The 15249-nt window shown below is 41.0% G+C and overlaps 1 protein-coding gene across 3 annotated transcripts in view; it reads right to left on the reverse strand.

Moving 5' to 3' along the window:
• The window catches only part of KDM2B (lysine demethylase 2B), a 1014988-nt gene that overhangs the window by 954817 nt on the left and 44922 nt on the right, over window positions 1–15249 (reverse strand). For all 3 annotated transcript variants that reach the window (XM_053701743.1, XM_053701744.1, XM_053701742.1), the window contains exon 3: window positions 12048–12126. In XM_053701743.1, coding sequence (XP_053557718.1) covers window positions 12048–12126 — 79 coding nt within the window. The remainder of the gene's footprint in view (window positions 1–12047; window positions 12127–15249) is intronic.

Here is a 15249-nt window from a genome sequence, read left to right on the forward strand (position 1 = left end):
GAGAGAGGTAGCCGAAGCTTTTTGACCTCTCCTCTGACCAGAATAAACGACAAACAGGGAAGACGTTTGTCGAAAATCCTTAGTTGCCTGTAGATAAAATTTCAGGGCACGGACTACATCTAGATTGTGTAGCAGACGTTCCTTTTTCGAAGAAGGATTAGGACACAAAGATGGAACCACAATCTCTTGATTGATATTCCTGTTAGTGACCACCTTATGTAGGAACCCAGGTTTAGTACGCAGAACTACCTTGTCTGAATGAAAAATCAGATAAGGAGAATCACAATGTAAGGCAGATAACTCAGAGACTCTTCGAGCCGAGGAAACCGCCATTAAAAACAGAACTTTCCAAGATAACAACTTGATATCAATGGAATGAAGGGGTTCAAACGGAACCCCCTGTAAAACATTAAGAACTAAGTTCAAACTCCATGGTGGAGCAACAGTTTTAAACACAGGCTTGATCCTAGCTAAAGCCTGACAAAAAGCTTGAACGTCCGGAACTTCTGACAGACGTTTGTGTAAAAGAATGGACAGAGCTGAAATCTGTCCCTTTAAGGAACTAGCGGATAAACCCTTTTCTAAACCTTCTTGTAGAAAAGACAATATCCTCGGAATCCTAACCATACTCCATGAGTAACTCTTGGATTCGCACCAATATAAGTATTTGCGCCATATCTTATGGTAAATCTTTCTGGTAACAGGCTTCCTAGCCTGTATTAAGGTATCAATAACTGACTCAGAAAAACCACGTTTTGATAAAATCAAGCGTTCAATTTCCAAGCAGTCAGCTTCAGAGAAATTAGATTTTGATGTTTGAAGGGACCCTGGATCAGAAGGTCCTGTTTCAGAGGTAGCGACCAAGGTGGACAGGATGACATGTCCACTAGATCTGCATACCAAGTCCTGCGTGGCCATGCAGGCGTTATTAGAATCACTGATGCTCTCTCCTGTTTGATTCTGGCAATCAATCGAGGAAGCATCGGGAAGGGTGGAAACACATAAGCCATCCCGAAGGTCCAAGGTGCTGTCAAAGCATCTATCAGAACCGCTCCCGGATCCCTGGATCTGGACCCGTAACGAGGAAGCTTGGCGTTCTGTCGAGACGCCATGAGATCTATCTCTGGTTTGCCCCAACGTCGAAGTATTTGGGCAAAGACCTCCGGATGAAGTTCCCACTCCCCCGGATGAAAAGTCTGACGACTTAATAAATCCGCCTCCCAGTTCTCCACTCCCGGGATGTGGATTGCTGACAGGTGGCAAGAGTGAGACTCTGCCCAGCGAATTATCTTTGATACTTCCATCATTGCTAGGGAGCTTCTTGTCCCTCCCTGATGGTTGATGTAAGCTACAGTCGTGATGTTGTCCGACTGAAACCTGATGAACCCCCGAGTTGTTAACTGGGGCCAAGCCAGAAGGGCATTGAGAACTGCTCTCAATTCCAGAATGTTTATTGGTAGGAGACTCTCCTCCTGATTCCATTGTCCCTGAGCCTTCAGAGAATTCCAGACAGCGCCCCAACCTAGTAGGCTGGCGTCTGTTGTTACAATTGTCCAGTCCGGCCTGCTGAATGGCATCCCCCTGGACAGATGTGGCCGAGAAAGCCACCATAGAAGAGAATTTCTGGTTTCTTGATCCAGATTCAGAGTAGGGGACAAGTCTGAGTAATCCCCATTCCACTGACTTAGCATGCACAATTGCAGCGGTCTGAGATGTAGACGTGCAAAGGGTACTATGTCCATTGCTGCTACCATTAAGCCGATCACCTCCATGCATTGAGCTACTGACGGGTGTTGAATGGAATGAAGGACACGGCATGCATTTTGAAGCTTTGTTAACCTGTCTTCTGTCAGGTAAATCTTCATTTCTACAGAATCTATAAGAGTCCCCAAGAAGGGAACTCTTGTGAGTGGAAAGAGAGAACTCTTCTTTTCGTTCACCTTCCATCCATGCGACCTTAGAAATGCCAGTACTAACTCTGTATGAGACTTGGCAGTTTGAAAGCTTGAAGCTTGTATCAGAATGTCGTCTAGGTACGGAGCTACCGCAATTCCTCGCGGTCTTAGTACCGCCAGAAGAGCACACAGAACCTTTGTGAAGATTCTCGGAGCCGTAGCCAATCCGAATGGAAGAGCTACAAACTGGTAATGCCTGTCTAGAAAGGCAAACCTTAGATACCGGTAATGATCTTTGTGAATCGGTATGTGAAGGTAAGCATCCTTTAAATCCACTGTGGTCATGTACTGACCCTTTTGGATCATGGGTAAAATTGTCCGAATAGTTTCCATTTTGAACGATGGAACTCTTAGGAATTTGTTTAGGATCTTTAAATCCAAGATTGGCCTGAAAGTTCCCTCTTTTTTGGGAACCACAAACAGATTTGAGTAAAACCCTTGTCCTTGTTCCGACCGCGGAACCGGATGGATCACTCCCATTAATAAAAGATCTTGTACGCAGCGTAGAAACGCCTCTTTCTTTCTTTGGTTTGTTGACAACCTTGACAGATGAAATCTCCCTCTTGGGGGAGAGAATTTGAAGTCTAGAAGGTATCCCTGAGATATGATCTCTAACGCCCAGGGATCCTGGACATCTCTTGCCCAAGCCTGGGCGAAGAGAGAAAGTCTGCCCCCCACTAGATCCGTTCCCGGATCGAGGGCCCTCGATTCATGCTGTCTTAGGGGCAGTAGCAGGTTTCCTGGCCTGCTTGCCCTTGTTCCAGGACTGGTTAGGTCTCCAGCCTTGTCTGTAGCGAGCAACAGCTCCTTCCTGTTTTGGTGCAGAGGAAGTTGATGCTGCTCCTGCTTTGAAATTACGAAAGGAACGAAAATTAGACTGTCTAGCCTTAGGTTTGGCTCTGTCTTGAGGCAGGGCATGGCCTTTACCTCCTGTAATGTCAGCGATAATTTCTTTCAACCCGGGCCCGAATAAGGTCTGCCCTTTGAAAGGTATATTAAGCAATTTAGATTTAGAAGTAACGTCAGCTGACCAGGATTTTAGCCACAGTGCTCTGCGTGCCTGAATGGCGAATCCGGAATTCTTAGCCGTAAGTTTAGTTAAATGTACTACGGCATCTGAAATAAATGAGTTAGCTAACTTAAGGGCTTTAAGCTTGTGTGTAATCTCATCTAATGGAGCTGATTCAAGTGTCTCTTCCAGAGACTCAAACCAAAATGCTGCTGCAGCCGTGACAGGCGCAATGCATGCAAGAGGTTGCAATATAAAACCTTGTTGAACAAACATTTTCTTAAGGTAACCCTCTAACTTTTTATCCATTGGATCTGAAAAGGCACAGCTATCCTCCACCGGGATAGTGGTACGCTTAGCTAAAGTAGAAACTGCTCCCTCCACCTTAGGGACCGTTTGCCATAAGTCCCGTGTGGTGGCGTCTATTGGAAACATCTTTCTAAATATCGGAGGGGGTGAGAACGGCACACCGGGTCTATCCCACTCCTTAGAAACAATTTCAGTAAGTCTCTTAGGTATAGGAAAAACGTCAGTACTCGCCGGTACCGCAAAATATTTATCCAACCTACACATTTTCTCTGGTATTGCAACTGTGTTACAATCATTCAGAGCCGCTAACACCTCCCCTAGTAATACACGGAGGTTTTCCAGCTTAAATTTAAAATTTGAAATATCTGAATCCAGTTTGTTTGGATCAGAACCGTCACCCGCAGAATGAAGCTCTCCGTCCTCATGTTCTGCAAATTGTGACGCAGTGTCTGACATGGCCCTAATATTATCAGCGCACTCTGTTCTCACCCCAGAGTGATCACGCTTACCTCTTAGTTCTGGTAATTTAGCCAAAACTTCAGTCATAACAGTAGCCATATCCTGTAATGTGATTTGTAATGGCCGCCCAGATGTACTCGGCGCTACAATATCACGCACCTCCCGAGCGGGAGATGCAGGTACTGACACGTGAGGCGAGTTAGTCGGCATAACTCTCCCCTCGTTGTTTGGTGAAATATGTTCAATTTGTACAGATTGACTTTTATTTAAAGTAGCATCAATACAGTTAGTACATAAATTTCTATTGGGCTCCACTTTGGCTTTAGCACATATAGCACAGATATCTTCCTCTGAATCAGACATGTTTAACACACTAGCAAATAAACTAGCAACTTGGAAATACTTTTCAAGTAATTTACTATAATATGAAAACGTACTGTGCCTATAAGAAGCACAGAAAAAGTTATGACAGTTGAAAATTAATAAACTGAAAAGTTATAGCATCAAATCTTTGTAAAAAACACAATTTTAGCAAAGGATTGCTCCCATTAGCAAAGGATAACTAACCCTGATAGCAGAAAAAAAAAAAAAAAAATACAGAAATAAACGTTTTTTTTTTTTATCACAGTCAACTACAATCTCACAGCTCTGCTGTGAGTGATTACCTCCCTCAAAACAAGTTTTGAAGACCCCTGAGTTCTGTAGAGATGAACCGGATCATGCAGGGAAGACAATAAACTTCTGACTGAATTTTTTGATGCGTAGCAAAAGCACCAAAAAAGGTCCCTCCCCCCACACATAACAGTGAGAGAGATCAGTAAACTGTCATAAATTAAATAAAACGACTGCCAAGTGGAAAAAAATAGTGCCCAAAACATTTTTTCACCCAGTACCTCAGAAAATTAAACGATTTTACATGCCAGCAAAAAACGTTTAACATTAATAAATTGAGTGTTATTAAAAAGCCTGTTGCTAGTCCCTGCAAATTAGGCTAAAGTTTTATGCATACAGTATAATTCCAGTGAAGTGCCATTCCCCAGAATACTGAAGTGTAAAATATACATACATGACAGCCTGATACCAGTTGCTGCTACTGCATTTAAGGCTGAGTTTACATTATATCGGTATGGCAGAATTTTCTCATCAATTCCATTGTCAGAAAATAATAAGCTGCTACATACCTCTTTGCAGATTAATCTGCCCGCTGTCCCCTGATCTGAAGTTTACCTCTCCTCAGATGGCCGAGAAACAGCAATATGATCTTAACTACTCCGGCTAAAATCATAGAAAAACTCAGGTAGATTCTTCTTCAAATTCTACCAGAGAAGGAATAACACACTCCGGTGCCATTATAAAATAACAAACTTTTGATTGAAGGTATGAAACTAAGTATAATCACCACAGTCCTCTCACACATCCTATCTATCCGTTGGGTGCAAGAGAATGACTGGTAATGGCAGTTAGGGGAGGAGCTATATAGCAGCTCTGCTGGGTGAATCCTCTTGCACTTCCTGTTGGGGAGGAGTTAATATCCCATAAGTAATGGATGATCCGTGGACTGGATACACTTAACAAGAGAAAACGGGCCTTGAGATAGTAGGTCTGGCCCAACGGAAGTGGCCAAAGCGGGCAACTGGACATCCAAACCAGATCCGCATACCAAAACCTGTGTGGCCATGCTGGAGCCACCAGCAACACAAATGATTGTTCCATGATGATTTGGAGATCACTTTTGGAAAGAGAACTAGAGGCGGGAAAATGTAAGCAGGATGCTAACACCAAAGAAGTGTCAGTGCATCCCCTGCTTCCGCCTGAACATCCCTGGACCTGGACAGGTATCTGGGAAGTTTCTTGTTTAGATGAGAGGCCATGAGATCTATTTCTGGAAGACCCCACAACTGAACAATCTAAGAAAACACATCTGGATTGAGAGACCACTCCTCTGGATGTAAAGTCTGGTGGCTGAGATAATCTGCCTCCCAATTGTCTACACCTGGGATAAGCACCGCAGAGATTAGACAAGAGCTGGATTCCGCCCAAACAAGTATCCAAGATACTTTTTCCATAGCTTGGGGACTGCGAGTTCCACCCTGATGATTGACATACGCCACTGTCATTATATTGTCTGTCTGAAAACAAATGAATGGTTCTCTCTTTAGCAGAGGCCAAAACGGAAAAGCTCTGAGAATTGAAAGGAGTTCTAAAATATTTATTGGTAATCTCGCCTCTTGAGATTTCCAAACCCCTTGTGCTGTCAGAGATCCCCAAACAGCTCCCCAACCTGAAAGACTCGCATCTGTTGTGATCACAGTCCAGGTTGCCCGAACAAAAGAAGCCCCTTGAATTAAACTATGGTGATCTATCCACCATGTCAGAGAGTGTCGTACATTGATTCAGCATACAAAGCTGTAGAGGTCTCATGTGAAAACGAGCAAAGGGGATCACGTCCGATGCTGCAGTCATGAGACCTTCCATGCACATAGCCACTGAAGGAAATGACTGAGACTGAAGGTGCCGGCATGCTGCAACCAATTTTAAACGTCTCTTGTTTGTTAGAGACAGAGTCATGGACACTGAATCTATCTGGAAGCCTAAAAAGGTGACCCTTGTCTGAGGAATCAAGAAACTTTTGGTAAATTGATCCTCCAACCATGTTTCCAAAGAAACTACACTAATTGATTTGTGTGAGATTCTGCAGTACGCAAAGACTGAGCTAGTACCAAGATATTGTCCAAATAAGGAAACACCACAATACCCTGTTCTCTGATTGCAGAGAGTAGGGCACCCAGAACCTTTGACAAGATTCTTGGAGCTGTTGCTAGGCCAAATAGAAGAGCAACAAATTGGTAATGCTTGTTTAGAAAAGAGAATCTCAGAAACTGATAATGTTCTGGATGAATCGGAATATGAAGGTATGCATCCTGCAAGTCTATTGTGTACATATAATGTCCTTGCTGAACAAAAAAAAGAATAGTCCTTATAGTCACCATCTTGAAAGTTGGTACTCTTACATAACAATTAAAAAAATTTCAGATCCAGAACTGGTCTGAATAAATTTTCCTTCTTTGGTACAATGAATAGATTTGAATAAAACCCCAAACTTTGTTCCTGAGGAGGAACTGGCATGATTACCCCTGAAGACTCCAGGTCTGAAACACACTTCAGGAAAGCCGGAGCTTATACTGGATTTACTGGGATACATGAGAGAAAAAATCTTCTCACAGGAGGTCTTACTCTGAATCCTATTCGATACCCTTGAGAGACAGATTTTATCCAAATATCTTTGAAAAACCTTAATCTGCCCCCTACCAGCTGAGCTGGAATGAGGGCCACACCTTCATGCGGACTTAGGGGCTGACTTTGGTTTCCTAAATGGCTTGGATTTATTCCAATTTGAGGAAGGCTTCCAATTGGAAGCAGACTCCTTGGGTGGAAGATTGATTTTTGTTCCTTATTCTGACGAAAAGAACGAAAATGGTTAGAAGCCTTATATTTACCCTTAGGTTTTTAATCCTGAGGCATAAAAACTCCCTTCCCCCAGTGACAGTTGAAATAATAGAATCCAACTGAGAACCAAATAAATTATTACCTTGGAAAGAAAGAGATAGTAATCTAGATTTAGATGTCATATCAGCATTCCAAGATTTAAGCCACAAAGTTCTTCTAGCTAAAATAGCTAAGAACATGGATCTAACATCAATTTTGATATCAAAAATTGCATCACAATAAAATGATTAGCATATTGCAATAGGCGAATAATGCTAGATAAGTCAGAATCCAATTCCTGTTGCCCTAAATTCTCCAACCAGAAGGTTGATACAGCCGCAACATCAGCCAAAGAAATTGAAGGTCTGAGAAGATGACCTGAATATAAATAGGCCTTCCTTAGATAAGATTCAAGCTTCCTATCTAAAGGATCCTTAAAGGAAGTACTATCTTCCATAGGAATAGTGGTACGTTTAGCAAGAGTAGAAATAGCCCCATCAACTTTGGGGATTTTTTCCCAAATCTCTATAGATTTTGCTGGTAAAGGATACAATTTTTTAAACCTTGAAGAAGGAATAAAATAAGTACCTGGCTTATTCTATTCCCTAGAAATCATATCAGAAATAGCCTCAGGAATAGGAAAAAAACCCTGGAGAAACCACAGGAGGTTTAAAAACAGCATTTAAACGTTTATTAGACTGAACTTCAATAGGACTGGTTACCTAAATATCCAAAATAATTAACACTTCTTTTAATAAAGAACGCATAAACTCTATTTTAAATAAATAAGTAGATTTGTCAATGTCTGAGGAAGGATCTTTTGTATCAGATAGATCCTCATCAGAAGAGGATAAATTATGTTGTTGGTCATTTGAAATTTCATCAACTAAATGAGAAGTTTTAAAAGACCTTTACGTTTATTAGAAGGTGGAAATGCAGACAAAACCTTCAAAATAGAATCAGAAACAAATTCTTTCAAATTTACAGGTATATAATGCACATTAGAAGTTGAAGGAACTACAACTGGCAATGTGCTATTATTGATGGATACACTAACTGCATGTAAAATTTTATCATGACAACTATTACAAATGACATTCGGCAAAATAATTTCAACAATTTTACAACAAATGCACTTAGCTTTGGTAGGACCGATGTCAGGCAGCAATGTTCCAGCAGAAACTTCTGAGGCAGGATCAGATAAAGTAATCTTGCAAAATGCAAGATAAAAAACAACCTAAAAAAAGCAAAATTATCTATTTCCTTATATGACAGTTTCAGGAATGGGAAAAAAGCAAATAGCATAGGCCTCTGATAGAGAAAAAATCAAAAGGCAAACATCAATGGGGTATTGAAATACCCCATTGAAATGACACACTCGCGTGACTAATGACGCAACCGTGTGAAAGGTCTCAGTGTCAAGTATGACGCCGGAAATGACGAAGTTGCGTCAGACGTATTTTTCTGCGCCAAAAATATTTCCGCGCCAAGAATAACGGAATAAAGTTTAGCATTTCACACACCCGCGGGCATAATGCCACCCGCAATTTGCAAAAAGTAATCAATTGAATTTAAGTAATAAAAAAACATACTTACCAAAAGACACCCATCCACATATAGCAGATAGCCAAACCAGTACAGAAACAGTTATCAGAAGAGGTAATGGTAAATTGAGAGTATATCGTCGATCTGAAAAGGGAGGTAGGAGATGAATCTCTACGACCGATAACAGAGAACCCATGAAATAGACCCCCGTTAGGGAAATCATCGTATTCAATAAGTGATACTCCCTTCACGTCCCTCTGACATTCGCTGTACTCTGAAAGGAATCGGGCTTCAACAATGCTGAGAAGCGCATATCAATGTAGAAATCTTAGCACAAACTTACTTCACCACCTCCATAGGAGGCAAAGTTTGTAAAACTGAATTGTGGGTGTGGTGAGGGGTGTATTTATAGGCATTTTGAGGTTTGGGAAACTTTGCCCCTCCTGGTAGGATTGTATATCCCATATGTCACTAGCTCATGGACTCTTGCCAATTACATGAAAGAAAAGAAACTGCGCAACTGAGGCGCGAAAATAGGCCCCTCCCACCTCACTCGATGTTATGGGGCCTAAAAGAAACACAACAGAGTGTTTCTTAAACTAGCCATGTGGGTTAATAACCCTTAAACAAGCCACAAAGACCCCTTAAAGTCCCTCAAAATTTTTTATATTTGCAATAAAAATAAAAACGTTTTTTCCTATCAGTGTCACCAGTAACTAATAAGCCCTTTATGCAAGCTGGGATTCCTACTAAGTGTCTGAATACAGCTTACCCTTCCCTCATGGGGATATTGCCAGCCTTTTCTAGAATTAACACAGTCTGTCTAGAAAAAAATAGACTGAACATACCTCAAAGCAGTTTAGCCTGCAAACTGTTCCCCCAACTGAAGTTTTCCTGTACTTTTCAGCCCTTGTGAGAACAGCAGTGGATTTTAGTTACAAAGTGCTAAAATCATCATCCACCTTGCAGATCTCTTCATCCCTTTTCTGCCAGAGAGTAAATAGTACTCACCGGTACCATTTAAAATAACAAACTTTTGCTTGAGAAAATAAAAACTAACATTTTTGTCACCACACTCACTTTACCCTTCCTAGCAGTTAAGCAGGCAAAGAGAATGACTGGGGACGGGGCTAAGGGAGGAGCTATATAGACAGCTCTGCTGTGGGTGCTCTCTTTGCCACTTCCTGTTAGGAAGGAGAATATCCCACAAGTATGGATGAATCCGTGGACTCGATACATCTTACAAGAGAAATCACATACGTACTGTAAGTAGAGATACCCAAACCTGCTCAACTAAGCACTCTGAGGGTCTTAGGGTGGCAAATTGTTAAATGTCCATAGGCAAAGGTAAAACAAGAGAGAGGGTATGTGGATCAGGTCCCAATAGGATATATCCAATATAAATTTATACTCACAGGCGGCAACCTTTTTTCCCAGTGCGTCTGCACACGCACTTATTACAAACACAAAAGTCCAAGGATGGAAAAAGAACAAGCGCTCCAAGCCTTTATAGTAAAATATTCAATCCTTTATTCCAAAAAAGTATTTAAAATCACATATGATAAAAGCGGTCAGCACAAGAAAAAGTGCAAAAATACAGCCGACAGAACAGGTGCACCCAGCAAACGTTTCGTGCAGTTATGCACTTGGTCACTGCTGATTAGTTCACCTGTTCTGTACTCTATTTATAGCCTAAATTTCCAAATTCTTAAAGAAACATGTCAACCTGTATTTTAGATATCAGTAAGTGAGCCAATGACAAGGAACCTAATTGTATAAGAAACTTTGTAATTATAATTCACACTCCAATATGTTTAGACAATATTTAAAAACACAGTTTTAGCACCTAACTACTATTTAGAATCCTAAGAGGCATGGTACTAACTTATGTGGTAAACAAGGAGCCTATGACAAGAAACATTTGTATATACAAGTAGATAAACATAGCATTGCAAGGTAACATATGTCAGAAAAAGAGACTCACCACATTGAGTAAACATATCAACCTATATCACAGATATTAACACGTGAGCCTATGACAAGAAACAAAGTATATATATATATATATATATATATATATATATATATATATATATATATAATGTATACTGAGTGAACCTCACGAACTATTGTATGGGCTTATCATATTCTAGTAATATACTATTTAGCAAACAGATCTAGATTTGTTTGCTAAATAGTACATTAAATACATATGATGGGTTTCTTGTCATAGGCTCACGTGTTAATATCTGTGATATAGGTTGATATGTTTACTCAATGTGGCGAGTCTCTGTTTCTGACATATGTTACCTTGCAATGCTATGTTTATCTACTTGTATATACAAATGTTTCTTGTCATAGGCTCATTGTTTAGCACATAAGTTAGTACTATGCCTCTTAGGATTCTAAATAGTAGTTAGTTGCTAAAACTGTGTTTTAAATATTGTCTAAACATATTGGAGTGTGAATTATAATTACAAAGTTTCTTATACAATTAGGTTTCTTGTCATTGGCTCACTTACTGATATCTAAAATACAGGTTGACATGTTTCTTTAAGAATTTGGAAATTTAGGCTATAAATAGAGTACAGAACAGGTGAACTAATCATCAGTGACCAAGTGCATAACAGCACAAAACGTTTGCTGGGTGCACCTGTTCTTTCGCCTGTATTTTTGCACTTTTTCTTGTGCGGACCGCTTTTATCATATGTGATTTTAAATACTTTTTTGGAATAAAGGATTGAATATTTTACTATAAAGGCTTGGAGCGCTTTTTCCATCCCTGGACTTTTGTACTGTAAGTAGTATGTAAAGAATATAGTCTAACAGTCTATTCAACATTAAACTTTCATGATTCAGATAGGGCATGCAATTTTAATCAGCTTTCCGATTGACTTATCAAATTTGCTCTTGGTATTCTTTGTTGAAAGCCAAACCTAGGTAGGCTCATATGCTTATTTCTACGCCATTGAAGGCCGCCTCTTATGTCAGTGCATTTTGACAGTTTTTTTACAGTTAGAAAGCACTATTTCATGTGTGCTATATAGAGAACGTGCTCACTCCCATAGAGAGTTATGAGTCAACACTGATTGGCTTAAATGCAAGACTGTCAAAAGAACTGAGATAAGGAGGCAGTCTGCAGAGGGTTAGATACAAGGTAATCACAGAGGTAAATAGTATATTAATATAACTGTGTTGGTTATGCAAAACTGGTGAATGGGTAATTATCTTTTTAAACAATAACTAATGTGGAGTAGACTTTAAAAGCATACATTTACACTTACTTAATGCCAAGTCCATCCTTAGCTCGGAATAGAAGAGGTACTTTAAGAGCTTCTCTTTGAACATATTCATAAGTAAAATCTGCAGAGAAACAGAAAAATATTTGTAGAATTACACATTCATATTTTACCAGTGAAAATAACCTATACATGATTAAATTATTATAAAAACAAAAAGCAAAACTACGTATTTCACGAATTTTCTATGTCCAAGTGATTATAAGCAATTAAAAAAAAATTAAAAAAGGGACATTTTGTTATACATTCATAGCGTATACCAGCAATTAAGCACCGCATTGAAATAGATCTCATACAAAGGTGTGTGTTAAAAACATAATTTATGCTTACCTGATAAATTTATTTCTCTTGTAGTGTATCCAGTCCACGGATCATCCATTACTTGTGGGATATTCTCCTTCCCAACAGGAGGTTGCAAGAGTATCACCCACAGCAGAGCTGCTATATAGCTCCTCCCCTCACTGCCATATCCAGTCATTCGACCGAAACAAGCCGAGAAAGGAGAAACCATAGGGTGCAGTGGTGACTGAACTTTAATTAAAATTTAGACCTGCCTGAAAAGGACAGGGCGGGCCGTGGACTGGATACACTACAAGAGAAATAAATTTATCAGGTAAGCATAAATTATGTTTTCTCTTGTTAAGTGTATCCAGTCCACGGATCATCCATTACTTGTGGGATACCAATACCAAAGCTAAAGTACACGGATGATGGGAGGGACAAGGCAGGAACTTAAACGGAAGGAACCACTGCCTGTAGAACCTTTCTCCCAAAAACAGCCTCCGAAGAAGCAAAAGTATCAAATTTGGAAAATTTGGAAAAAGTATGAAGTGAAGACCAAGTTGCAGCATTGCAAATCTGTTCAACAGAGGCCTCATTTTTAAAGGCCCAGGTGGAAGCCACAGCTCTAGTAGAATGCGCTGTAATCCTTTCAGGAGGCTGCTGTCCAGCAGTCTCATAGGCTAAACGGATTATACTCCGAAGCCAAAAAGAAAGAGGTTGCTGAGGCCTTCCGACCTCTCCTCTGTCCAGAGTAAACAACAAACAGGTTAGATGTTTGGCGAAAATCTTTAGTAGCCTGTAAGTAAAACTTCAAGGCACGGACTACGTCTAGATTATGCAAAAGACGTTCCTTCTTTGAAGAAGGATTAGGACATAATGATGGAACAACAATCTCTTGATTGATATTCTTGTTAGAAACCACCTTAGGTAAAAACCCAGGTTTTGTACGCAGAACAACTTTATCTGAATGAAAGATCAGATAAGGAGAATCACAATGTAAGGCAGATAACTCCGAGACTCTTCGAGCCGAGGAAATAGCCATCAGAAAAAGAACTTTCCATGAAAGAAGTTTGATATCAATAGAATGAAGAGGTTCAAACGGAACCCCTTGAAGAACTTTAAGAACCAAGTTTAAGCTCCATGGAGGAGCAACAGGTTTAAACACAGGCTTAATTCTAACTAAAGCCTGACAAAATGCCTGAACGTCTGGAACTTCTGTCAGACGCTTGTGTAAAAGAATAGACAGAGCAGAAATCTGTCCCTTTAAAGAACTAGCTGATAATCCTTTGTCCAAACCCTCTTGGAGGAAGGACAATATCTTAGGAATCCTAACCCTACTCCATGAGTAATTCTTGGATTCACACCAATGAAGATATTTACGCCATATCTTGTGGTAAATTTTCCTGGTGACAGGCTTTCGTAACTATATTAAGGTATCAATTACTGTCTAGGAGAAGCCACGCTTTGATAGGATCAAGCGTTCAATCTCCATGCAGTCAGCCTCAGAGAAAGTAGATTAGGATGATTGAAAGGACCTTGTATTACAAGGTCTTGACTCAGAGGCAGAGTCCATGGTGGAAAGGATGACATGTCCACTAGGTCTGCATACCAGGTCCTGCGTGGCCACGCAGGCGCTATCAATATCACTGATGCTCTTTCCTGTTTGATTTTGGCAATCAGACGAGGGAGCAGAGGAAACGGTGGAAACACATAAGCCAGGTTGAAGAACCAAGGCGCTGCTAGAGCATCTATCAGTGCCGCTTCTGGGTCCCTGGACCTGGTTCCGTAACAAGGAAGCTTGGCGTTCTGGCGAGACGCCATGAGATCCAATTCTGGTTTGCCCCAACGGAGAACCATTTAAGCAAACACCTCCGGATGGAGTTCCCATTTCCCCGGATGAAAAGTCTGACGACTTAGAAAATCCTCCTCCCAGTTCTCTACACCTGGGATCTGGATCGCTGACAGGTGGCAAGAGTGAGTCTCTGCCCAGCGAATTATCTTGGATACTTCTGACATCGCTAGGGAACTCCTGGTTCCCCGTTGATGGTTGATTTAAGCCACAGTCGTGATGTTGTCCAACTGAAATCTGATGAACCTCAGTGTTGCTAGCTGAGGCCAAGCCAGAAGAGCATTGAATATTGCTCTTAACTCCAGAATATTTATTGGGAGGAGTTTCTCCTCCTGAGTCCATGAACCCTGAGCCTTCAGGGAGTTCCAGACTGCACCCCAACCTAGAAGGCTGGCATCTGTTGTTACAATTGTCCAATCTGGTCTGCGAAAGGTCATACCCTTGGACAGATGGGCCCGAGATAACCACCAGAGAAGAGAATCTCTGGTTTCCTGATCCAGATTTAGTAGAGGGGACAAATCTGTGTAATCCCCATTCCACTGACTGAGCACTGAGCATGCATAATTGCAGCGGTCTGAGATGCAGGCGCGCGAATGGCACTATGTCCATCGCCGCTACCATTAAGCCGATTACTTCCATGCACTGAGCCACCGTGGGGTGCGGAATGGAGTGAAGAACACGGCAAGCATTTAGAAGTTTTGATAACCTGGACTCCATCAGGTAAATTTTCATTTCTACAGAATCTATTAGAGTCCCTAGGAAGGAAACTCTTGTGAGAGAAGATAGAGAACTCTTTTCTTCGTTCACTTTCCACCCATGCGACCTCAGGAATGCCAGAACTATCTCTGTATGAGATTTGGCAATTTGAAAGCTTGACGCCTGTATCAGGATGTCGTCCAGGTAAGGAGCCACCGCTATGCCTCGCGGTCTTAGGACTGCCAGAAGTGAGCCCAGAACCTTTGTAAAAATTCTTGGGGCTGTAGCCAACCCGAATGGAAGAGCTACAAATTGGTAATGCCTGTCTAGAAAGGCAAACCTCAGGAACCGATGATGATT

This window comes from Bombina bombina, chromosome 2, assembly GCF_027579735.1.
Source record: "Bombina bombina isolate aBomBom1 chromosome 2, aBomBom1.pri, whole genome shotgun sequence".
Classification (NCBI taxonomy): Eukaryota; Metazoa; Chordata; class Amphibia; order Anura; family Bombinatoridae; genus Bombina; species Bombina bombina.